Consider the following 27,403-nt stretch of genomic DNA (forward strand, 5'->3'; position numbering starts at 1 on the left):
ACACACACACATACATCCATTTTTTCTAAGGTATGCCAAAATATTCAAAAACCTCTGAAACGTAAAGATATATAAAAAATTTCATTTTCGATTTTTTTGCGATTACTATAACTTGCCTTACGAAAAGTTAATAAAAGCAAATTTAACTAACAACTAACGAGCATCGTGCTGAAACTTCCGTTACCACAATGAAATATTCAAGGAATTTCAAATGTTTCCAAATATATTATTATTACTACTGTAACTTTTATTATTCGTATTCAGCTTATGAATAAACTTCCACTCAAATTCCGAAACTTAGACAACAAAAAATTCCATGCTTCCCTAGTTAAACTTTTCAAAAAAATAGCTTTTTATGACATTACTGAATTTTCTCAATTTAATTTCAATAACTATTTTCTTAGCCTGACCATTTGATCCCCTGTACAACCATCTTTTTTATTCATGTTTATTTATGATAATTTTATTTATAAATAAATTTAATTGTATTTATATTTATATAATTTTTATAGCTATTTTATTATTTTAATTTTTACGGTTTTAACACTATCAACCTTGTGCAAGAATTTTGAGCTTGACTGGTGGTCTAATGAACTTTAATATGATGAATTTGATGATGAACATTGTATTTAATTTTCGAAGCTTTTTTTCAGCTCTTTTTTCAGAAGCAAAAATCGTGCAGCTACTATGAATATTATAAAATTATTTTCCTTTAAGTATTATTTATGAATAAGTTTGACAAGAGCCTGACACCTGTTTTATTTATTATTATTGATTACGGCTTGCTTATGAATAAATAAATAAAATAAATATTTTATAGACAAAATATAAGAGCTTATAAATTGAACGACCACGTTTATATAAAGTTCACATAAAAAGTAAATGAACAAAACTTAATGAAGGGGAGTTAGAATAAAAAACTGTCTCTCTCTCTAAAAATTATTTAAAACAAATGGTAACGGTAAAATTATATTCAAGTATGTAAATGAGCATTAAATTTTTAGCTAGAATTAAAGTTAAAATTCTAATCATATTAAATATTAAAAAAAAATTAGATTTTTTTTTCATATTTTATAAAAAAAATTGTTTTTGCCTTTCCAAACAACTAATCTTTTCTTTAGACTCAATACAAACAAATCATTTGAATCGCATGCTCCGTTTTCTCAAAAACTAACATTTTTTTATCTATATCTCCCACACGGGTGGACCTTGCGTTACCAAAAACTAACCAGCACGTCTCCATATCAATAGGAACCGAATGTTTTGTGAATCATTCGAATCGGATTCCACGTACTCGCAAAAAACAAATTTTTATTTTCAATTTTTGGACGATTACTTTATTTTACCATACCGGAGCTTAATAAGCATTCATAGTATTGTGCTTGCAGGTACATTGAAGAAACTTTTCTTTGTATAACAAATATTTGAATAAATTTTGAAAACTTAATTATGTAAATTTTTAATTTCTTTTTGAAACTTAAAAAAAATGATAAGAATTTTTTTTAAATTTTGATAAAACTAATCTTGAGAATTTTGAATATTTTTTTTTAATTTAATTTTTTTTTTTAAATTTTTGACAAATTTGAGTTTTTTATCAAATTAAAAAATTATAATAAAATGAGTTAATTTTAAAAATCATTGCGTAATGGTTCTGAACTCATAATTTTATTCCACAATAATTATTTTCAATTGGAGCAAAAAAATCTAACACATAGTCCTTTATTGGAGTTGCATTATAAAATTTATGTACCTTGATCAGAAATCTCGAGAAATTTGGGATATTAGCGAAAACATTTTAAATAATTGAAAATCAATTTAGAAAACAACATTTTATCAATTGGAGACATTATGAAGCAATAAAAATGATACTATGCAAATATTATAACGGTAAGCCAAAATAATATGCTTATTAATTAAGCATATAATGACCGGAATATTTGGCAGCTGTTAATAATTGTATATATATATATATATATATATATATACCATAAATTTTATATTTAAAATATATAGCACACAATTCGTCGAATTATGAAAAAAAATTCCAGTGTATACAATTTTTTTAGATATATTAAAACAAACAAATTAAATATGTAAAAACTAAACATACCAAATCAGACAGAACAAAAACACATAATAAAACTTTTTTTTTAAATTAAAATTTTAATCAACAAAAATTAATTTTAATTATAGTTAATTAAAGCGTTCAATTTAAAAAACATTTTAATTTGCTGTTTTGCTTCTGCCTAGCTTAGTATGTATATTTTTCACTTAATAAATTTATAAAAACAACGTTTATGTTTAAAAACATATGCTTACTGAACATTTTTTTGCTGTAATTTATATTTACTGATCAAAGTCACATGTCAATTTTTTAAATAAAAAAGTGAAAATATTACTCCAAAAATGTATGTACATTTACTTGCAAAACTATCACATTAATTCAAAATATTTTTCCAAGAACCACTATTTAATTTCTTTTTAATAATAATTAATGGCAGCAAAAGGATGAATTTGACGCTAATAAAAATGTCAAAAATACCTACAAAATGGAAAACACAGATACAAAAAACAAAAATAATAAAAAAATCCGGTTTTTGGAAAGAATATATTAAGAAATTACATGATAAAGAAAATCATTTGAATACATTGCGATGGAAGGGAAAAAGATATAAAGGCAAAAACGATAAGGGAGTAGCATATTAGTGAAGTGGTGAGATGCCTCGTCGCGCAGCACCGATATAAGAAGAAATGGGCAAATCGCTGATCTAAATAGGGAAGTGCAAAGTGTAATAAAAACAGTGATCATTGAAAGATCAGTCTGATATCAAAAAATTATTTGCTAAAATCCTTACTCAACGACTTCATTAATATTATCGGCATTGAATGAAGGGATCGTGATAGATCACGAAACTGTATCTGAAACAGAAAATGAAGTTTAGTATGGATAGTGTAGATAGGTGATTCCCAAACTTATTTCACCTACCGCCCCCTTTCCAGAAAAAATGTTACTCAGTGCCCCCCTTACAAACTTTCCGAAGGAGAAGTTTGTTTTCATCAAAAAATCCGATTCGCTAATTTTATGTTTTCTCGACGTTTTAAGCCATTCTGAATCGAATGAGACCAACAATTGGAAAGCAGTATGTGTGTGTGTTCAGATTTTTTGCCGTGAATCGTCGTTTTCTCAAAAATGGCTAGACCGATTTCAAAAATTTAAAAGCCATTCGATGTATGTCAATGAGGACTAACGTTTTTCAGTTTTGTTTGACGATCGGCCGAGCCGTTTCTTTGTAAATCGCAGAAAAGTGAAAAAAATTTTGTCCACGTTTTAGCCCGCAATTCTGAATCGATTTTGAAAATTCAAAAACTGTTCGAAACATATTGGTTGGGAATCGACATAATTAGTTTTTGGTAATGATCGGCCGGGCCGTTTTCTTATGATAAAGTGTTTTTATTAATAAAAGTAGTAGTAATTATTGAGTAATAGTAATTTTTTTTGACAATGTTTATGTTTTTTTTTTTGACGGTAGATACCACAGTCTTATAGATCATACTAAAATATTGCGGTCCTACACGACAAGTCGTTAAATTTTGAAAATTCGTCAAAGTTTGCAAAAATTGGTATCATTTTTATGGCGTTTGTCAAAATTAGAACTTTCAACGATGTTTGCTTGAAAACGCATAAACCGATTTTAAAAATTTAGAAGCCAATCGATGTATTTCGATTATAATTTTAATGTGAGGAATGGCGGGGGGGAGGGGGTGCGCTCGTACCTACGGTAAATTTGTTCGCAAAAAGTAATACAAGGAGTCGCGTTAAAATTCAAGCAAGATTGGATTCAGACTCGGAAATTAATACAATATCAAAATTGCTATTCCAAAAATTACGGATTAAATCTCAATCCACGAGCCTTAAGCTTCACGGTGTTGTTGGAATTTCAACGAAATCGAATAATTTTACAAATTTAGAAATATTTAATGAACATGATACATTTGCAAAAAATATAAATGCCTTTGTGCTTACGAAAATATCGAGTCTACTACCCGCGCAGAAAATCGAAAAATCTTAACTAAATCTTCCTAATAAATTAAAACTTTTGGATTCATACTTAAATATTCCACGCGAAGTAGATATGTTGCTAGGTGTTGATACGTTTTTTGAAATTTTAGGTAACAAAAGAATTATACTAGGCCCCCCAAAATCTATTTTACAAAACGCGGCATTCGAGTGGATAGTTACGGGTAGATATCAAAGAAATATAATTAATAGCACGACAAATAATGATCATATATCCGCCAATCTTACATAAAATCTTACAGAAAATCTCTTAAAGAATCTCTTACAAAATTTGGTAAAATTACACGCTTTTGAAAAGTTACACAAATTATCGACACACAAAGAAACGTATGAACCATTTCTTTTCATTAAACCTTTTGCGAAACAAGAATTGGCGGTGCACAGTTTTAAAACGGATGTATTTACTAATACACCTATGCAGATATGTTTGAATAACTTTAAATAAAATATTATCTTTATATAATTCAGTGTTAATTTTAATCATTTATTTATATATAATATTAATATTATAATATTTTTTTAGTTTTGTGCTTTAAACGCCCCTTACAACTAAGCATCGCCCCCTAAATACACCAAAGCCCATCACCGCCCCCCAGAATCGCCGCAGCGCCCCCAAGGGGGCGCTGGCGCCCACTTTGGGAATCACTGGTGTAGATGATTGAAGCAAACATAATATAGGTGACATAAAGTAACATACAATTAGTCTAATATTTGAAATAAATTATAAAAATATATATGGTTTAACACAAAAATTAAATCATTTTCAAAATAGTATTTACTCAAATTTTGTCAAAGTAAATGCCACCAAATAAAAATAATAGCAATTGCAAAAATGGATTCAAATTCACCCGATTAATTTAATACACATATTTGAAAAGAGATTTTCATGTACGTCGGTACGCAATATCATGAAATATAAAAATAACTTTATATAACATTTTTATTATTATCGCATACCATCTCTTTCATCTCAATCTAAAATTCATTTCATTTCATTGATGACCGAAGGCAGGCCTATGGTATAAGAGCACCACAATTAATGATTTCCTTTTCTCTTTTGTTCATCATCGGCATTACTTTTATTCACATTTTTATACACTTTTATGATTTTTTCTTTTCATACATCTAATTCCATGCTTTCTGGGTCTGCGTTTCGTCTTTCAGTAGCTTGTATTTGCTCGCATAAATCATCAATCATCTGCATTCTTCTTCTTCTTAGTCCTTTCAGTCTTTCGATTTTACCTTCAACAACGTCGTGCAGCAATATAAGTCCGATTCAGTTTTCTTCACTATTCATGATCATGCTCAGTAGGGTTCTTTCTTCACCCACTCTTCCCAGCACTTCTTCATTTGTTATCTTGTCTACCAGCTTTATCTTCCCCATTCGTCTTTAGCACCATATTTTAAAATTCTCCAGATAGTTTATGTCGGCCTTAAAGTCTCTGATTTGTACAGAGCTATGCTCCAGGCATAACACTTTACTAGCCTCTTCTTCCACAAGTGGAACCTCATTTTTCTCGTCCATACGTTTCTCTTCCTCGTAAATGCGCAGACACCAGACCCTTAATATTGTTTATGTTGTGCCAGGTTCAAGTTATATATTATTCATAGTATTATCTTCTGATAATAAACACAGGTTAATATTTTTTAATATATAACTAGATTTAAAGATTTAATATATATATATATATATATTATATATATATCAGGGCCGGATTTAGAAATTTGGCGTCCCGGGGCACTGACAAAAATGCCGCCCCATCCCTGAAATTTTACAAACCTTTGAACTTTTTTTAAAGCAATCGCGCTGCTTCACCTGCGTAGGAACAAAATATAGGAGCGCGTAAGCGCCGCGTCGCAGTCTAACGAATAAACAATGTTATATAACCCATATAAATGTAAACAAAATGTATACTTATTATTAAAATATTTTTAAAATATCTGATAATTTGATGTGCATATGTCTTATGATCACTTTTGTCCACCAAATGTTTCTTTTTCAAATTTTTTTATTGGATCATCAAAACCGCTAAACCTGCCTCCCACAAATTTAAGCAGTTATTTATTCTATTTTTTTTTAATAATATTGGACGCTTATTTTCTCAACAACTAAATTATCATTATTGGCATTTTGGCCCGTATCTTCAAAACAGTTGGACCTGCTTTGGCCAATAACTAATCAGCACGTCTCCTTAACAATAGGAATTGAATCATTTAAATCGGTTGATCCGTGTTCACTTGAATAATTAAAAAGTATTAGATTTGTATTGATGGGGAGACGTGCTCATTAGTTTTTGGCACGAATTACTAAAAATGGTAATTGAGATTTGATATTTCTTCTCTGAAACAGCTACGCAGCGCAATTGCTTTGCAAAAAGTTTATAATTTTCAAAAAATTTCAAAATACAAAAAATGTGTTTTTTTTTTCATTTCATACAAAAAAGTCAATTTTTTTTTCATTTTCAATTTTAAAGCTTTTTATATAAGGCACAATAAAAATTAAGGCACAATGCCATGCGTCATTAGTTTAAATTTTTTTTCAACGCTATAAGCTTGGAAGTGCAGAAATTCATTATTTTAAGAAGGCTCGAGAACTGAAGAAAATATTTTTCTTAAACTTCCAGCTTGTTTACGGATCTTTATATTAGCCAAATTGACAAATTTGATAATGACTTATTAACCAATTTGATAATTTACGTTCGGAGAGGAAGGCAAGGCAAAATAATAAATTTTAATAATCGGTTAATTCAACCCAAATTTTGCATTGCAATCGTATTATGTTTTGTTAATTATATTTTTTGAAATGAAAAATGTCGTTAAAAAAAAGTTGATTATATTGTATAGAATTTTTTTCTCACTATCCAAATTTTGCCGCCCCCCAAAATTTGCCGCCCTGGGCAGTAACCCCGATTGCCCCTACTGTAAATCCAGCACTGTATATATATATATATATATATATATATATATATATATATTAGGTTTTTTTGTTCGATGTTGAGACATATCTTGAATAATGAATAATGAGCTGAAAATATATATATATATATATATATATGTATATATATATATATATATACATAGCTGGGCATTAACTCGTTAATCCGTTAATCGTTAATTAACGAAGTTAACATTTTGATTAACGGATTAACTTTTAAGTTAACTTTGAAAAATGTTAACGGACACGTTAACTTCCGTTAAAATGCGAGAAGTCCGTTAATCGTTAATCCAATGCCTACTATTTACCGCACGGCACAGCTTTAGCCAATGCCTTATTAAACGGCATAGAGAAAAGATTTGGACTACTCCTGAATGATGAACAGTGCCAACTTGCCGCGGCATTTCACCCAAAGTTTCGGTTAATGTGGCTGGAAACGTATGACAGGAAACGTAGAGAGGAATGCAGAAACTATAAACTATTGGACAAAAAAATAATTTTTTTTGAAAAAAAATGTTTTCTTTATTTTGACATATTTTGGAAGATCTGAACTTTTTTCAAAGCAATTTTACTGCCCTAGGACTGCATAGAGACAAAATATAAAGCGCGTAAGCGCCGCGTCGCTGTCTAAAGGATAAACATTGGTACGGAACCCATAGGAATGTAAATAAAATTTATACTTATTGTTAAAATCTCTATAAAATATCTGATAATTTGATGTGCATATGTCTAATGATCATTTTTTACTGCCAAATTGCATTTCCTTTTACTTTTTTTACTAGATCTCCGAAACCGCTAGACCTGCCTTCATGAAAATTTGATCAGTTCTTCATTTTGTTAATACAAGTAAATGTTTTTTGAATTATTAAAATCGGACGCTCCGTTCTTTTAAAAACTGAGTTACCGTTTTTGGCTCAATTTTGCCCCATATCTTCGGAACGGCTAGACCTGCCTTTGCCAAAAACTAATCAGCACGTCTTCTTATCAATACGAATCGAATGTTTTTTGAATTATTCAAATCGGTTGATCCGTGTTCCCGAAATCGTCGACGAAAATTTGTATCCGAATACACATACATACACACACACATACATCCATTTTTTCTAAGGTATGCTAAATATTCAAAAACCTTTGAAACGTCGAGAAAACCTTTGAAACGTCGAGAAATGCAAAACTTTCATTTTCGATTTTTTTTGCGATTACCATAACTTGCCCTACGGGAAGTTAAAAAAACTCTTTCCCTTTTTTAGAAAAAAATTCTTATAAAAACAATATGCAATCATAAAAACGGAAAGTTGACCAATAGCGTTATCACGGTATGTGATAATTGTGCCATTTTCCTTATACACACGGAAGTGTGCACAAAACGCGCGAGGGGTTAAATTACACATTTGAATTATACAAGTATTTTGTTTTATTCATAACCTGTTAACTTCCAGAACCTAAACTAATAAGTTTTTTAAGTTCACTAACGCAACGATATAAAAATGTAATTTTACACATATTAACGGATTAACGATTACGTTAACTTGCGTTAATTCTTCCGAAATGTAACGCTTTAACGTTTACGAAGTTAACTTTTTTTGTAGCGGATTAACGATTAACGAAGTTAACTATTTGATTAACGGTGCCCAGCTATGTATATATATATATATATATATATATATATATATATACATACTAGAGCGAGTCGATTTAAAAGTCGCGTAGGCACATATGATTAAAATAAGATCCTTTGCAGAAGAAACCATACATCTAAAATGAATTCTTTGTGGCGAGTTCGATGGTCGAATGGTAGCGTGTTCGATTCACACGACAGGGATCTTCGGATAAAATCCTGTCAATGACAGAATTTATGAAAAAAACATGTGTAGTTAATTTGAAATCAAATAAAAATTGTATTTGTTAAATAGAATTTGAATAAAAAATTAAGAAAAATGGGAATAACAGAATTCGAATAGTTGAATTGAATTAGGAGTAAGAAGAGAAATATTGGCACTTGAAAGAAAAATGAAGAAAAAAAAATGGAATGAAGCTGAAAGTTAAATAGAATTAGAAATTTGAAAAAAAGCAAAAATTGAAGAAAATAAGAAAAAGAAAAATTAAAAAGAATATAGAATAGGATACATAAATAGATTGAAAATGATATAAAAACTTAGAATGTAAATAAATAAAAATGTTGTAGGTGGCTAAATGCTCAGAGTAAGCAAGGCCAAATAAAAATTAATAAATAAAAAAAAAAAAGAATTCTTATGTCCCCTAATCTTATTGACCCAAAGATTAAGGTTTAAGTTTGAAAATTTCCGTTTTGGCCTATTTATTGTGACTCAATCGCGTCCAAATGTATGACTGACCCCACGAACTTCGAAGGGCCGATCCACCCATGCCCATCGTTCACCCCCTTGAACCTCCCCTTACAGATATCCCATACAAAAATTGCAAAAAATCATATTTTTTTTTGTATTTTACTCTGCAAAAAATGTGTTTTTAAACCTTTTTCGGATATTAATTCATACACACACAAAAAACTTTTTCAAAAAAAAAAAAAAAAAGATTTATTAAAATTTTTTGTTTCAATTTTTCCAATGCATTTTGTCTCTGCGTTTCTATGCTAAAATGAAACCAAAATGATTTCAAGCATTAATTTAGTTTTACATAGTTTTATTTGCATATGTTATGACCAAATAAATTTTATAATAACGGGGGGTGAACCACGACGACCTAAGCTAGAAGGTTCCAAAAAAAAACAAACATAACTTTTCACAATATGCTCAAAAAAAATATAACGTAAATATTTTTTAAAATTATCTATGCATATGATTAATTTAATGTATATATATATATACATAATAACTTCTCAGTTTTATTAACATTGTCACTTATAATTATAATATTGTTGTAAAAAGTAAACGTAAAACAAATCTTAATACTAGAACTGTTTCTATATTTTTGAAACAGTTAAGTGATTTTTCATTATTAAACTATTAATTCAAGCTGTGCCAGTTTTAGACACATTTTTTGAATAGATTTTTAAATACAATTTTATTTAATAAAATATTTACATTTTTACATTAGGCGCTAAAATTAATAATTTCTCTTTTAATAATAATATTTAGGTTCCTATTTACTAGTACGTAATTTATGTATCATGTATGTCAAATAAGTCGCAAGCACCTTCGTGATAGTCCAAAGAAAAAAGGTAGTCTCTTCTGCTGGGTGGAGGGCTCAAGTTTACTATAGAAGAAGCGGCTAAAAATATAACATAGTTAGTAATACTTGAAATCAACCTATTATGCCACCAATTATGAAAAAATTCTAAATGTTAAATGAGTTAGTTACTTACTTTTAACTATGTTAACATCACACCAAAAGCCACTAAGTACTTGCTTATTATAAAACAAACAAGCGAGCTACCAAATAACAAATAAAAAAAGTATAATTGCATAAAGCTTATTGAGGTTGCTAGATCTTACGCTATAATTAATAAAGCAAAAATAATTTGTTAAATACAAATATGTATGGTGAACAATAAAAAAATTGTATATAAAAAAAAAATGCAATAGCATTTCACAATGCTTACAATTCATCAAATTTATATGAGGTGATGAATATTGCAGCCGAGCATGTTGCTGTCTTTTTGAAATATATAAAAATGCATTTACCTATTGCCACATAAGAATGAGATGGAGCATTGCTATGTTATTTTTAATGATCCATAAATTCTGACTTTAGTTAGTTTATGAAAATAAAATGGTAATATATCAATTATGCAAGTTTTGTAAATTAACATTTTAGGGTTATTTAATTTGCATATTAAATAAGATATTTCACACAAGTTAGTAAGCACAGAAATATAACATACAATAAAAATACATTAAGTGTATGCGTGCATACATACATACATACATACATATATATATATATATATATATATATATATATATTTAATTTAAAAAAAAATACACACTACATCAATTTGAATACATTGATATACTCATACATTTGAATCAGCAATTTCACAGCAGAGTAACGATGAGCACAAGCAATTTATCAATTACCATACTTAGCTTACTTGTTAGTAAGATACATTTTTTACTAAAAAAAGAATTACGCATCGAGTAATAGTCATTTTTTTGTTCAATAAAATTCAGTTAAGAGTTGGCAATATAAACAAATGATGTCTTGAATTTCTTAACTTCTTATCCCATCCCAGAGACCCTAATGACTAAACCACCAAAGCATATGCAGATAGCAATAACAAACAAAATCAAAACTACAAAACACTCAAACACTTGTACATTCTAGATAGCACACTATTATATGAACACAACATGAACTACTCATTGTAAACAATGCCAATGCAATAAGTTAGTAAATAAGCAATGCGCATAAATTAGTAGTATATATTAAAAACAAAAATTATATCTTCTTTTATAAAGAGAATTAATACCTAAGCATTAATATCTTTATATCGATAACTTTATAAATGATTGGTCCGATATCAAAATTTTCATCATCACTGCAGTTTGCAGTGAGATCATATTGGAATGCCAAGCGATTGTATGATGCCAATGATCTTCTTGTGCTCACGGATTGTCTTAATCGGGCATTTTTTTTTATTACACTTTGCCTTTTTTCGCTTAAGTTCTGTAAATACACTTATTACTGGCTTGCAGGTCTTGTGGCATTTTAGACTATGAATAGAGTGGTGAATTTAACCTCAATCGATCCACACATAATTCACACAGTTTAACTTACCACCTTAAGGGGTTTCAACCACTGTAGATTTTTCGAAAAAAAAAACAAAAAAAAATTTTTAGGCTTAAAACAACTTTGAACCTTATAGAATATGAGAAAAAATATTTCATACATAAAACTTTCTTGTTTTACTTGTAATTATGAGCTTTTACCCATGCGCGTTGGGCAGCTCCGAATTGACACCGCTCAAATACATGAACAAAAAACATTATAAAGCAAAATTACAACATGTATTATCTTGAATGTACTATTATATATGATTATTAAACATTTATATTGTATAAATAAACTGTAAAAGCATTTTTAACCAATAGATGATCAGTGCAGGGTCAACACATATAAGGGTTGACTATATTGTGGCTGATATTGCTGGGGATAATTTCAACGATAGTCTAAACTATATTTTGTAAATAATAATAGATTTGGAGATTAATATTGGCATCTAAACATGTAATTTTTGTTTTAAAGTCGATTATAAACCATATAAGCATAAAATCATCAAGGGAAGAAAATAAGTAAGGAATTTTAAAAATAAAAAGGCATTTGTATGTTGCTGGGATATCAGATTAATAGTAAAATAAATTAAACTGACAATTTTTTATTTGTTCTTATCTATAATTTATTTCAGAACTTTAAACGCGTTTTTCTCGAAACACGATTTTACAACGCGGCACGTAAAATAACTACAACAATTTGATTTTTTTTTCATTCGAATTTTTAGTATATTTAAAATTACATTTTTTAGTGCCCATAATAGCTAAGCGCCTTCAATTTATTTTTTTTACAATTATATTTTATTTTGTTACTTTAAAGTACAATAAATAACTATCTTTAATATTATAATTTTATTACTTTTCCTTCTGCCCGAAAAAAAATTGGCAAAAACATACGTTTTTTTTTTGGTGCTACAGTGGTGTAACCCCTTAAAGACAAATGCCTGCTGTTGAAATTCAATAAAAATTTGCACAATACACATGATTGATTTGATGGTTCCCAATTGAAATGTTAGGAAACGAATAACTGGTTCGTTATTCGGTAATAATGCCGGTAATTAAACCGGTAATAATGCCGGTTTGTCACATGAAATTAACTGAGCAGAGAACAATGAGTAGCTATCAAACAAATGAGTAGCAGTCACACAAAAAATATTAGTTCATAGTACATACTAAGTATCAGAGATGACGCTGTATGTGAAAAAAAAAAGTATTTTCCGCTTTTCTGATGAAATCTTTCTTCAAATTTCTTTGTTATAAACCTTTCAACAAATGCAAAATCATCGAAATCGGCTCGTGCGTTCTGAAGTTATATCATCAGGAAGGAAAACCCGACTTATTTTTATATAATAGATATATGTTTTATAGAGCTTCGAACAAAGAATCTGAAAAATAATAAAAAACAAAAAAGTTTTTTGGAAAACCATACCTTTATTTATTTACTGTCGACGTTTCGGAACCAGGTACGTTCCATCTTCAGGACATCATCAATTATATATTATCATATAATTCACTCATTTATATTTATCATTTTAATTTTGATTATATTGTGATGTTTCTGTACATTATTTTCCCACAATTTTATTTATTTTATATAAAAAAAATCCACCATCTTCTGATTTTCTTAAACATATTGTTTGCTTAAACCTTATCAAGATCATGTTTCCTGGCAGATGTCCTGAAGATGGAACGTACCTAGTTCCGAAACGTCAACAGTAAATAAACAAAGAAATGTTTTTTTAAAAAACTTTTGTGTTTTTTAACAATTTTTGGATTCTTTGTTCAGATCTCTACAAAATATTTACAAATCCAAGACTCTACCATCTAATATATATATATATATATATATATATATATATATATATTAACATATGTAATAGCATACTTCTCCACAGCCTTCATTTTCTGCAGCTTCATCGTCCATAACTTTATCGCAAGACAAAAGCATTGCAGTAACAGGTTCTGTTCCTGCTACTACATGTATTTTGTTCTCATCTTCTTCTTCAAACTAAAATATTTAACTACAATTATTCATCTTGCATCATGCTAGTTGATTATAATAGCAAGTTTCATAAACATATTTAAACATGTAAATACATGGTCTGTTCAAAAAGTACCCGGAATTACTAATAATTAAATTTCGCGGGTCTGGAGTGTCTGATTGTCAAAATTTTTTTTTATTGTGTTGGTATACATGCCCCTAAAGTATGATGAAATTTTCAGCTATATTCACTGTTTACTTTGTCTGTGGTAGTCGCTAAGGTTCGACGTGTTTTTCTGAGCTCGGCGATTTTTACAATGGAAGAATTGAAAAAGTCAAAGAATTTGTATTAAATTTTGCGTAAAAAATGAAATAAAGTGTTGCAAAGTGCAAAAATTCACCAGATATGGCTCCGTGTGACTTTTTCCTATTCCCAAAGTTGAAGAGACCCATGAAAGGACGGCGGTTTTCCTCGATTGAAGAAAATCGCCGAGAGTGCTCAAGGACATATCAAAAAGTGAATATCAAGGGTGCTTCGAAAATTGGAAAAAACGCTGGCATAAGTGTATTATATCTGGGGGGGACTACTTTGAAGGGGACCACATTAATGTAGACGAATAAATAAATATTTTTTTGAAAAAAACGAAAATTACGAAAACTTTTTGAACAGACCTCGTATGTTCGATAGTAAATATAAATGTATAGGTATTTAAATCAACGCTGCAAATTAACAAAGGATGGATTAAAATTCAGAATAACTGACATGATGCAAAGTAAGTAAATTGAAATATAAATCTTTTTATTCTAGTCCGTACTCAAAAAAAAATATTAATATTCAATAAAGGTACAAAGTACTAAGTTAAGAATGCTGGCTTCTTTAGAAAGAATGACACTTAGTCTTCTATAAACATATAAATTGTCATTACAATAATTAAAATGTTATTCTTACTTCTGCATCTACTTCCAACTAAACTTTCAAAATAATCTCTAGAAAAAATGTAGAAAGTTTAAATGTTTACATCTATCACTAATAAGAATTGGAAATTCCAGATCAGCATGAACTAGTAAATGTATTAAAGTTGATTTAACAAGATCGTTATTTAATAATAATTATAATGTTTAAATCATGTTTTTTTGCTTATACTGGAATTGTACCAAATAATTAATAATCTAAATTTAATTACTTACATAAATTGAAGAATATACATTGACATTGGCATCATCATCTCCCCGCAGAACGATAACCGTCTCATCGTCAAAGCATTGTAGTATGTCATTTGAAGTGACATAAGTGTAAGGGATATTATCATTACATTCCAAAATATTTTTAACACTTTGCATGGCCCATCTTTTATGTCTATAAAATATAAAAATAACGAAAATTAAAAATATAACCATGTTTATGGACATTAAGAATATACCTATCAAGTTGTTTTTCTTGTTCTTCAAGCTGGCTAATTTCAATTTTCAACTTATTCAATCTTTCTGTAGCCTCTATAGAATTACATCCAGGGCCTGCTCCCCTGAAATAAGTTTATTAATATTAATTCACCGCTATTACGCACGAATTCAAAAAATATAAATATATTTTTTTACTAACTTCCATCTAATACTGTTCTTACTCCTTTTTTCGATTAAACCTATTCCTTCTAAAACATTTGTTATATCATATATTCTCCTCTTCTGGCGAACTGCTAATAAATCCGCGGCCTACATAATTTAAAATTGGTTACATTTTATTATTTGTCAAAACACAAATGCTGGTAAGGTTAGGTGTGGCGGGCATTATAAGACAAACACATCGAAATAGCCCTCTTACCAATTTTAAGTCTAAAACTCCATCCTTTGTTTTTTGTAATAATCGTTATTTAATAATAATTATAATGTTTAAATCATGTTTTTTTGCTTATACTGGAATTGTACCAAATAATTAATAATCTAAATTTAATTACTTACATAATTGAAGAATATACATTGACATTGGCATCATCATCTCTCCCGCAGAACGATAACCGTCTCATCGTCAAAGCATTGTAGTATGTCATTTGAAGTGACATAAGTGTAAGGGATATTATCATTACATTCCAAAATATTTTAACACTTTGCATGGCCCATCTTATGTCTATAAAATATAAAAATAACGAAAATTAAAAATATACCATGTTTATGGACATTAAGAATATACCTATCAAGTTGTTTTTCTTGTTCTTCAAGCTGGCTAATTTCAATTTTCAACTTATTCAATCTTTCTGTAGCCTCTATAGAATTACATCCAGGGCCTGCTCCCCTGAAATAAGTTTATTAATATTAATTCACACCGCTATTACGCACGAATTCAAAAAATATAAATATATTTTTTTACTAACTTCCATCTAATACTGTTCTTACTCCTTTTTTCGATTAAACCTATTCCTTCTAAAACATTTGTTATATCATATATTCTCCTCTTCTGGCGAACTGCTAATAAATCCGCGGCCTACATAATTTAAAATTGGTTACATTTTATTATTTGTCAAAACACAAATGCTGGTAAGGTTAGGTGTGGCGGGCATTATGAAGACAAACACATCGAAATAGCCCTCTTACCAATTTTAAGTCTAAAACTCCATCCTTTGTTTTTTGTAATAAGGAAACAAAACGAGTAGTCAATAGTCCGAGTGATTTTTCGTATCTTGATTTAGTTTCTGACATTTTACGTGAGATATAAAAATATTTACTTTGATAAATTCAAACTACGTGCACAAAGCCTCCATTTCCAAATAAAATTTGACAGGGCATCCATATTAAAGAAATTGACAGGCTTGGAATTTGACAGTGAATCGCCATTATCGGGCTCGTGTATTGGCAACGTAGCAAAAAGAGAGGGGATTTGAATTTTGAAAATCATAACAATTCGATTAGAAACTCGAGATCCTCATATCCACACACACTGAAATGTTTATTTATTTATTTATATTTAGATTAGATTCATAATTACAATTGCATATTTATATTTATGATTAGATTTATATTTACGATTAGATTTGTATTTTCGATTATATTTATATTTAAATATATATATTTATATTTATATTTATATTTATATTTATATTTATATTTCCTTTATATTTCTATTTATAATTTCTATTTATCTTTTATTTCTATTTATCTTTATCTTTCTACTTTCTATTTCTCTTTATCTTTCTCTTTCTCTTTCTCTTTTTTTCTTCTTTCTCTTTCTCTTTCTCTTTCCTCTTTCTCTTTATTTTCTCTTTCTCTTTCTCTTTCTCTTTCTCTTTCCTCTTCTCTTTCTCTTTCTCTTCTTCTTTCTCTTTCTCTTTCTCTTTCTCCTTCTCTTTCTCTTTCTCTTTTCTCTTTCTCTTTCTCTTTCTCTTTCTCTTTCTCTTTCTCTTTCTCTTTCTCTTTCTCTTTCCTCTTTCTCTTCTTTTCTCTTTTCTCTTTCTCTTTCTCTTTCTCTTTCTCTTTCTCTTTCTCTTTCTCTTTCTCTTTCTCTTTCTCTTTCTCTTTCTCTTTCTCTTTCTCTCTTCTCTTTCTCTTTCTCTTTCTCTTTCTCTTTCTCTTTCTCTTTCTCTTTCTCTTTCTCTTTCCTCTTTCTCTTTCTCTTTCTCTTTCTCTTTTCTCTTTCTCTTTCTCTTTCTCTTTCTCTTTCTCTTCTCTTGGTGTGCTTCGCCCCCGCCCTCCCCCTCCTCCCTACCCTCTTTTTTTTTTTCCTGTGCTTCCTATGTTCTACGTTTCGAAACTATATCCGTGATTAATTGTCTACGTTTCGAAACTATATACGTTCCATTTTCAGGACATCTGCCGAGGCAGAGAACACGTAAGAATGAAAGTAAAAGTTTAAGAAGTAAAATATTAACTATTAACGAGGGAGAGAACTTTCACTTGAAAATATCTGATCAAAAATGTGTTTTCAAGCGTTTTCATTCCATTTCTTGAGTAGGACAATTGCCTTCTCATAGCTATTAGTAGCATATTTTGTAAGAAAGCGATTTGGAATGGAATTCCAATCATAAGGAAAAATGAATACCCATTATGGGGTTTGGTGATCTATGTTCAATCGTTATAGTGTGTGTGTGTAAAAAGTTAGATTATCACATCTTCTAGAAAAAGTATTGGAAAATGTATCGAAATGAAACGCAGTAAATTCAACAATATGGAGAATTACTAAATAACACAAAAATTAAAAGCGAATACTTGTAAAAAAAAAAAATATTTACATTTTTTAAAGTTTGGTTTATAATATGACCTAGTGGTTTATTTTTTATAAACTAACATATTTCCAGGTTTATCAAAGTTATATTTTTGCTCTTGTTTTTGCTTAGTATATTAATAATATAAGAATCTTGTTCTTATACTTAATAATTTAATAAAAGTAAATTAATAATAATAGTAGCAAATAATTTAATAAAAGATAATGTAACAAACTTAATTTTATTTGTTTATTATTATTTTACAGAATATTTACTTAAAACAAATAACAGAAATATTTCAAATTTGGAAGACACCTTACTGGAAGACTATTTTGTTATACTTACATACACTTATATATAATTCAAAACATTCATTTTTTTAAATAGATTTTAAAATATATTTTTACCTCATTTTTTATATCTCTATTTTTAATAGATTATATTTCACATAATTTTAACTTAATTATTATCATTATCTATATGGAAGACTTTTCAATGAGCTACTGTTATTCATAAATGCACACAGTTGTAAAATTTAAAATAACTAATGAATTAAGTATACTATTTGTGTTTTGCCCCTTTTTTTAAATTATAAGAATTTAAATGCTTTTAGGAATCTATTATCTCTAAAAATCAAAACTTAATACAATAAAATTAGTCGCCCATTCAATCGATCGTATGTAATTACCCAGATCAAAAAATATAAAATATTATTGTGTTTAGCATCTGAAGCATTATTGTCATGGATTTTTATTTTTATATTATTTGCTTTCTTGCAATGCTTTGCGGAATATATCAAGGAATATATCGGCGTGATGTTCTTGGAAGACTAATGCGGGCCTGAGTCTTATAGAATATTCTCCGCAACCACCTGCTTGAACACCTAAAATAAATGAAATCTAATATAGTACATCTCTAGATATTTTAACAAAAAAATGATACAAAAATCTACATTAATTTAGTTTCGTAATCCGTCGAATCAATACTTATTTCTCCATTAACACACTTTCTGCGGGCCGGGTATTGGTACCTGGTTTTAGGATTGTCATTCAACTGCGGGTGCGGGTATTTTCGGGTACTCGGTCGGACACGCTAGATGCGAAGAGCGAACGAAATTTCGTACTATGAGCGGTTGCAACGCTAGTTTTATATTTATTATAAAACTATAATAAAATTATAATTTATTCTTTAAAATGATTTTCGATACGTAAATACGTATATATTACATAAATATATGGTATTTTATTAAAGACGATATGTTTTACGTCAGCATTTTTGGTAATCAAACTATTTTTTTTAATACTATATTACCATTTATATATTTTGCTATCTTTGTATTTATTGCGTTTCGATAATTCATATAATTTAATTTTCAAATACAATGTTAAAAATAAGCTATTACATTTTTACAAGCAATCGAACGTAGCTTATAAAATCATATTATTATTTATGTAATTAACTATTAGGTTTGTCACTAATTTATACACCATAAAAATCAATTTCGTATAATATTAAAAACAATCGAATTTTCAACGTAAAACTCTAGATTGTATATAGTATGATTATAAGTGATAAAGGTACTTTATACATGATTGGAGAATGGAATTACTTTGTCTAATTTACGTACCTGGCAACAGGTAATTTTATCAAATACAGTATCCGGCGAGTAATAAAACTAATTCATTAATTTACTGTTGAATGACGAATTTTCGCAATGTTTTTCAATTGTGCTTGGATTAGAGGTAATTTGAAAATGTATGATATCGTATTTTATTATCCAATTTCTTTTATTTGAAAGAATTTAATGGAATTAAATGTATTTAATAACCTGTTACTTCCTATTACCTAAATAAATATTCAAATTTATATTTAAAATTTAATTAAAAATATTTATCATATTTAAAACAAGCATTTAAGCAAAAATAGTAAAATATAGTATTCTGATTAGAATGGCTTGCGAAGCAAAGTCAGGCTACATATGCAATTTAAAAATTTACTATGAAAATGGCAATAGTTTACAGAGAACTATATTAGATATATTAGAACCTTATTTAAATTTGTGGCATCATGTATACATGGACAATTTTTATAATAGTGTAAATACAAGTTTATTATTACTACAAAATAAAACTAGGATTTGTGGGACTATAAGAACAAACAAGGGCCTTCCTAAAGAATTTAAAAATTTGAAACTTAAAAGAGGAGAGACAATATTTAGAAGACGCCAAGAAGTTTTGTTGCAATGCTTCAAAAAGAATAGTCCAAATGATTTCTACAATTCTAAACTTATTGCGTAAAAATGTGTAGTGTATAATCGTGTAAAAAACCTACCTATAGCAAACTTTTCTTTGTATTTTGATTAATTGATTTTTATGATTAAATTCATTTTTTTATTTCAGAGACTAAACTTATGACGTAAGAAAACGTATAGAAAATTTTTCTGTGTATTTTGTTTTAATTTTTTAGAATTAATTACATTTTTCATTTCATTGCCTAAACATATGTATCATTGCGTAATAAAATTCAACTTTATTTGCAAATATTTTACCTTCAGTATTGATAGTTTTACCTCATAATAACTTAATATTATAGTATTTACTACTGCGTTTGAATTTGGGCAGTAAGTATTGTAAGTAAAAGACTGTGCTTTCATGCCATGCTTACGCATTCGCACCGTTGTAAAAACCCCGCTACGGGTACAAGTTAGCCCGAAATCCTATCCGCCGAAAGTGTGTTAATATACTCATACCTTTTACTTTTAAGCGGTTCACTAAGTCATCTCTTATTTTCGGCTTTGGACAACTCATTGCCAAAAAGGTTCCTCTGCCTCTGACAGAATGAATCAATTCAGGAAATTCATTTTGAAATTGCAACAATCCTTCTTTCAATTTATTGCCAGTCTTCTCGACTACATTCAAAAGTTGATTACGTTTGATGACATCCAGAATACCTTCCAATAGTAGGACCTTGCCGGGGTCTCCCATCCAAGTATTAAAAACTCGGTAAGCTAGCTTAGGTCTAGAATAAATAATTATGACATCTTCTGCAAATAAGTAAAATATAGTGCCAATATATTTTATAAAAATTTAATGCCTTACTTCATTTCTTCTGTGTGATAGTATCCGCCAATTTGCATCTTCTTGCTAAAGGTTACAATATCTGGTGGCGACTCTAGATTGAAATGTTCGTGACACCACATTTTTCCCGTTGGACCACCACCAGTTTGTACTTCATCTATTAAATATGATGCTCCGTACTGAAAACAATGATTAAATGCAATGATTAAATTTATCATACATTTTATCAGCTTCATTATATATTTCATTTACGAACCTTTTTGGCAATCGCTTGAAGTCCCCTAAAGAATTCTGGTGAAGCTTCATTGTCTCCACCTTCTGATTGAATAGGTTCTACCACAATACCGGCTACAGGAATATCCTTTTTCTTATATTTCACCATTAAATCCTCTACTTCGGCCAGACATCTGCATCAATATTGTAAGATAGAAATAGTGATTAGAAAAGATTAATTTAAAAAAATCACCAAAATTAACACACACAAAATTTTAAATAACTACACCTCTAAACTTGCATTTGCATTTCTAACTGCATATATAATTTCAAATAATAAATTAATTTGATAATATATTGATATAAAATTAATTAATTAAATTTGAAATTAGTAGCTTTACCGTTTATCTTCTTCGGCATTCTCGCGTTGGTTTTCTTCCAGCGGATACTTATAGACAGGAAATGAAGCTATTGGCCAATCAAATGATGGTACGTCCATTTTGTGAATATATTTCGAATGAGTAGTCGCCAAAACACCGATTGTCCGTCCGTGAAAAGCACCCTAAAAAGAAAACAAACATGGGTCTGACTTTTGGCCACCTGTGAGCGGCTCACTGAACAAACCGCACGCCATTCGGCAATCTTTTGATTCGGTCGCCATTTGATTCGGCCTTTTGTGCGCGGTGCAAACAAACCGCACGCAGGTGGCTGCGCAAAAGCCGAATCAAAAGGCGGTCAAATTAAAACTCGGCCGGATTTCACATATTTAGAGACGATATTTTAAAAGCTAGAGAGCGCTTTTTTTAACTTCTCGTAGGGTAATTTATAGTAATCGCCAAAAAATCTAAAATGAAATTTTTGTATATTTTCACGTTTCAAAAGTTTCTAAACATTTTGGCATACATTAGAAAAATTTGATGTATGTATTTGTGTGTGTGTGCGTGTGTACGGATACAATTTTTTGTCAACGTTTTCGGGAGCACGAATCAATCGATTTGAATTATTCAAAAGGCATTCGATTCCTATTGATAAAGAGACGCGTTGATCAGTTTTTGGCAAAGGTTGGTCCATACGCTTCGGAGATACGAAGCAAAAATTACAGAAAATGGAAATTAAATTTTTGAGAGAACGAAGCATCCGATTTGAATTATTCAAAAAACAATTCACTTCTATTGACGCAATGAATAATTGATTGAATGTTTGCAAAGGCGGGTTTAACGGCTTTGGAGATCTAGAATAAAATGTTTAAAAAAATGCCATGTGGCAATCGACAATCAGATATTTTTAGACAGACATTTTTATGCATCAACCGACATGATTAATTTTCAAAAAAATTCAAAACAAAAAAAAACAATTTAGGTTTTCAAAAAATTTCTGAATTTTTTAAAAAATGCAATTTTTTAATATTCAAATATTTTCAAAATTTTCAAAAAAAATCAAAACTTTATAAATAATCTAATTTTTCATTTCGGGGCCTTTAAAAATTTTAAATTACGGTACTGGAAGTTCAAGCAATTTGCCTTAAGGCACAATGCCCATGCACCACTAGTTGTTTAGAAGAATAAAGTACATTAAAAGCGATAATTGACAAAAGTGAATTTGTACTAATATGATTCCATCAATTGTTTTTAGAAAAAAAAAACGAAAATGGCTTGGAAGATTACGTAGAACATAAAAGTAATGCCGGCAGATTCATACTATTCCGGTACTATACTGGAATATATTCAAGATAAACGAACTGGATAGAATATGACGATATGAAAAAAAAAGATTTTAAAATTTTGAAGTTAATTCCATCACTAATAGAGGAAAAATGCCGCAAAATAAAACACTAATCCATTTCAACAATTACATAAACTTTATGACTAAAGTTCACATATTATAACTATTTTTTTTTAACGACTCGATGAAAAGTAATCATATCAAACCAATTCCAAACTGTTTTGTCTTTTGTCAAATAGCATTTAAATTTCCAAACTAATTATAAGAATATTCAATAAATCTTGTTCACTAAATCAATAAATCACTAATTACAAGAAAATGGTTAATAAATTACCTTAAAAGAAAGGATGCTAAGCTTTGGCGCTCCTGGTGGGTTATTAATCATGCAGGATTCCATCTCTTCTTGAGTGAAAGTAACATTTTCACCGCGTTCTTTTTGTCTGTATCGGATAAACATATTTTTGTAGGCATTTTCGTTAGAACATGATCCACACATCATAGTAGTAATATGAGTTAATCCAGGAGGCGCCACCTAAGAAAAAAAACGCCATCAAAGAAAAAAAACAACAATACTAATTAACTATAAATTATTAAGATTTTACTTGTTAGAAATTAAAAACCTTATGTTTCCAATGTACTTAACAATAAATTAATCAGTGTTGCACAACAATGACAATTATATTGTTACAATTAAATATCAACTATTCGTTTTATCGGAAACAAATATGGCAGCAATCGACGTAAGAGATTATACTATAATTATGATAAAAAAATAAAATTATGTAAATCAGATCTTACACTCATTAAAACATTTTTTAACAGCTTTGGCCATTCTGCGCCCGGAAACACTCCAAGAGCAGGACGATTTATCAGAGTTCTCTGTGAAAGGAATTAAGTACAATTTTAGTTATTTAAAATTCAAATTTACTGCAATTTGCAATAAACTTTACTTTAAACTTACCACTTTATTTGGATCATCAAAAATCTTCAACAGATCTGGATGGTTATACCCAAGAGGCATGGACGAAATTTGGGTGTAGACATCGAGAAGCAAATTTCCATCAACATCAGCCAAGTAATTTCCAATTGATTTGTTATAATCTGCAAATAGCTGAACTGATCCGACTTGCTACGTTGAAAGAAAATTGAAATCAGTCAGCAAAAATATAATTATAATCAATAAATATAAATTTATATTAGGTAATGTTTTTGTATAGATAAAATATTGTTGGTCATATTTTTATAATACTGTAATATAATAATAATTAATTTATTCATTACAAATTAATGTACGTGAGAAACTGACTTTGAATTCACTCATATAGAGCAAAAATGTACAAATTAGAACTTATACACAGGATTCTTGATCAAACATCCCTCAAGAATTATTAATTCATTCCTTTACAATGGAATAAGATAAAAAATAACATTAAATGTATGTGCAAATGCCAAAAAGTTAAAGAGTTTATATAGCAAAATGTTATTATAAACGCTACAAATTAAAAAGAAAGAGAGAAGTATGGTATTAAACTTGTTCAATAAGAATCCCATACCAAAACCTAACACACGTGATTAATCTATAATTTTTTTAATTAAATATGAATCTGTTTAAAGAAAGAAAATTAATAAAGTTATTCATTGGCATTAGAATTTTCCAACAAATTGACATTCGAATTAACAACAATAAATGCGAAGAACATTAATACATGCATATTTATTGTTGTATATTCTAATAATTACATCAATTTAATTAACTTGTAAAATAAAATAAAAACTGATGCACCACAAAATTGCAGGAAATTCCGTTTTCTGTTCCTATGAACAAATATTAAGCATATTAAAATTTGAAATCTGTAAAAAATGTTAATTTTATTTTGGGTTTTGAAATTTTGGATAATAAAAGATAGAAAAGTAAAAAAATGTCATATTTTAAGTTTTTAGCAAAACTCACAGATAAATATTCTTTGTTTCTCTCACTTGTCTCTCACTTGAAAGCTCGTAGAATACTATTTAAGTTAAAAATAAATATTAACGTAACGAGAAGAAATTAAAAACAATTTTTATAAAATTAAAAGATACTATAGATATAGTAGTGAACATCCACAAATCAATAAAGTTTCACATCCTACAAATTCAGGAACTCCCTCGGCATATTAAATGTTTAGATCTTTTTTCACCGGTTTGTCAAATTGGGGTATATTAGGAAATTTCTTTTCCAGATGTTCTGTATTTATTTGAATATTGTTCTATCATCATGCTTCGTATTGTGTGTGTTAGGTACCATCAGTTCTAATATTTCTAAATTGATTTAAATTGATACGGGCTATAATCACGAGTTCTGAACTCCGGTGCAGAACTCGTAAAATTCTGACTGTGACATTGAGAACTGACTTACACTGGTTTAATAAAGACCACAAAAAAAATAAAAATAGTTTTATTCATTGACTTGTCTAATGCATATACATTAACATATAGTTTTGCGTTGTTGTTTTTACCTATCCTTTATTTCATTTATAACGAAAATGCATGTTTCCACAGAAAAAAAGCTTATATGCACTTGATTGATAAGGAACCCTTGGACTATTTATTTCTAAAAAAATGATTTTTACGGACTGTAGAATATAATCACAAACCATAGTTTCTGGCAATATTTAAAATAGAAATTGTGCTCAGGGCCGTCTTGTTATTAATTAATTACATTAATTATTCTAACTAAACGAACAGGACGATGAGCAGGATATTCCCTGATTCAAACTCTTCAAATTTTGATGCAAACGACAACTTATTTAAAAACGCACAATTTAATTATATATATATATATATATATATATATATATATATATATATATATATATATACATATTAGAATATGTATTGGAAATAATCAGCTAACATTTTCAAGAATATGTTTAGACATTTAACACAAAAAACTTGATATATATATATATGAGTGTGTATGATTGTAAATACAGGAATTTGCAAATTATTTCAAATCTCATATGCAACATCAATGAAAGGTTGGTCAATGAAACCGGTTTCGTTTCCATAGCAAAGCAATATTCTAAAGGTAAACATATTTGCTATTAAATATTTCTTGCTATTAAAAATTGGCCTATATGTTTTGTCAAAAAATAAATGGTTTAAATTACCTCTGCACTACACTACATCAAAATTTTTTACACGTTGAGCTTACAAAGTTTAAGCATATATTTTTGCTTAACACCTCTCAACACCTATTTTAAATTCACAATGCAACTAAATTAAAACTAATTTCTTGGTCTAATTGATTAGATAATGCTAAATTTTTAATTTGCATTATATTCCTTGCCATGTAATATTAATAAAGAGATGAATATGTTACATAATTATGTTTGTGAATAGAATAAAGTGAAGTTTATCTATGTTTATTTCAATTTATGGATATGCAAATTGTAATGTGCATAACGTTTTACAAAATTTTATTTTTAATTTTTTTTGTTATCAACTAATTGAAACTGATTAACAATTGAAATATTATTTCAAATTGCATTAGGAGAATGTAGCTCCAATTATAATCACACACACACATATATATACAATATATATATATATATATATATATATATATATATATATATATATATATATATTTTGTATGATTCTGAATTTGATGTTGACATATGTATTAACAAAGTCTAATAATCGGGCATAACATCAATAAAAAACATGAATTTCTTTAACACTAAGTGTTAACACTAAGATCAGCTAATTGTAAGTACTATTTACTATTTTATTTTTTCTTTTCACTCCAATTCAATTGTTTTAGTTTTTAATTTTATTTTTAGTTTCCACTGAATGAAAGCTAGGATTATAGCCGAAACGTATGGATTTAAAATAAATTTTTGAAAGAAATTCATGTTTTTTATAGATGTTATGCCCGATTATTAGACTTTGTTAATATATATATATATATATATATATATATATATATATATATATTGTTTTTTATTGAACACATTGAAATGACTTACTTGTAGATCATTCAATTCTGTAATCAAAGCTTGTGACTTCGGTCCTGGTATAGTTGTTTTAATCACTGGTCCATCAGGTTCACCGCTAACCAAGGATGTAGCGGTGCGGCACACTTAATACAAAAATAATAAATCACTTTAATTCATTTAAAAATTGATGAATTGAAATAACGATGATCACATCGTGTTATCAGACCTGTTGTGTTTGGGCTTTTGGTCCTGGCGAGAACCCGACGAGTCAAGTGTTTCAGCATCGTGGACGCGTCTGGCCTGGAGACGGTCGCCGTGTGTCGCGTCGAATGCCAATCCGTTCAATCGAAAGGAAAAGGAGGCGGCGGTATAACGCATGCGCTCAATACGAACGCATGTGCAATTCTTACTAGACAGTAGACACGGTCTACCACATGCGGAGTTGCGGACAAGTGGCCGTATGCATTTATAGATAT

General features: G+C 28.9%; 2 protein-coding genes across 2 annotated transcripts; both read right to left on the minus strand.

The window, feature by feature from the left end:
- Nucleotides 1-10,093: 10,093 nt before the first annotated feature.
- LOC113375229 (transcription factor E2F4-like) lies at nt 10,094-16,484 on the minus strand. The gene is made up of 7 exons (XM_026615174.1): nt 16,332-16,484; nt 16,112-16,221; nt 15,931-16,032; nt 14,934-15,102; nt 13,650-13,772; nt 10,357-10,423; nt 10,094-10,262 (listed from the first exon to the last, which is right to left on the minus strand). Exons 1-7 carry the CDS (start codon nt 16,434-16,436, stop codon nt 10,153-10,155), a joined length of 786 nt encoding a protein of 261 aa, XP_026470959.1. The 5' UTR covers nt 16,437-16,484; the 3' UTR covers nt 10,094-10,152.
- Nucleotides 16,485-18,512: 2,028 nt separating this feature from the next.
- LOC113377314 (4-aminobutyrate aminotransferase, mitochondrial) lies at nt 18,513-27,242 on the minus strand. The gene is made up of 10 exons (XM_026617583.1): nt 27,154-27,242; nt 26,958-27,070; nt 23,909-24,076; nt 23,746-23,826; nt 23,282-23,479; nt 21,627-21,787; nt 21,269-21,419; nt 21,034-21,191; nt 20,685-20,953; nt 18,513-18,818 (listed from the first exon to the last, which is right to left on the minus strand). The coding sequence occupies exons 1-10, from the start codon at nt 27,209-27,211 to the stop codon at nt 18,697-18,699; spliced, it is 1,479 nt and encodes a 492-aa protein (XP_026473368.1). The 5' UTR covers nt 27,212-27,242; the 3' UTR covers nt 18,513-18,696.
- Between the last annotated feature and the right edge of the window lie 161 nt (nt 27,243-27,403).

Source organism: Ctenocephalides felis, unplaced genomic scaffold, assembly GCF_003426905.1.
Source record: "Ctenocephalides felis isolate EL2017-DRISC unplaced genomic scaffold, ASM342690v1 CF-g0.4_SCAFFOLD_01886, whole genome shotgun sequence".
Classification (NCBI taxonomy): domain Eukaryota; kingdom Metazoa; phylum Arthropoda; class Insecta; order Siphonaptera; family Pulicidae; genus Ctenocephalides; species Ctenocephalides felis.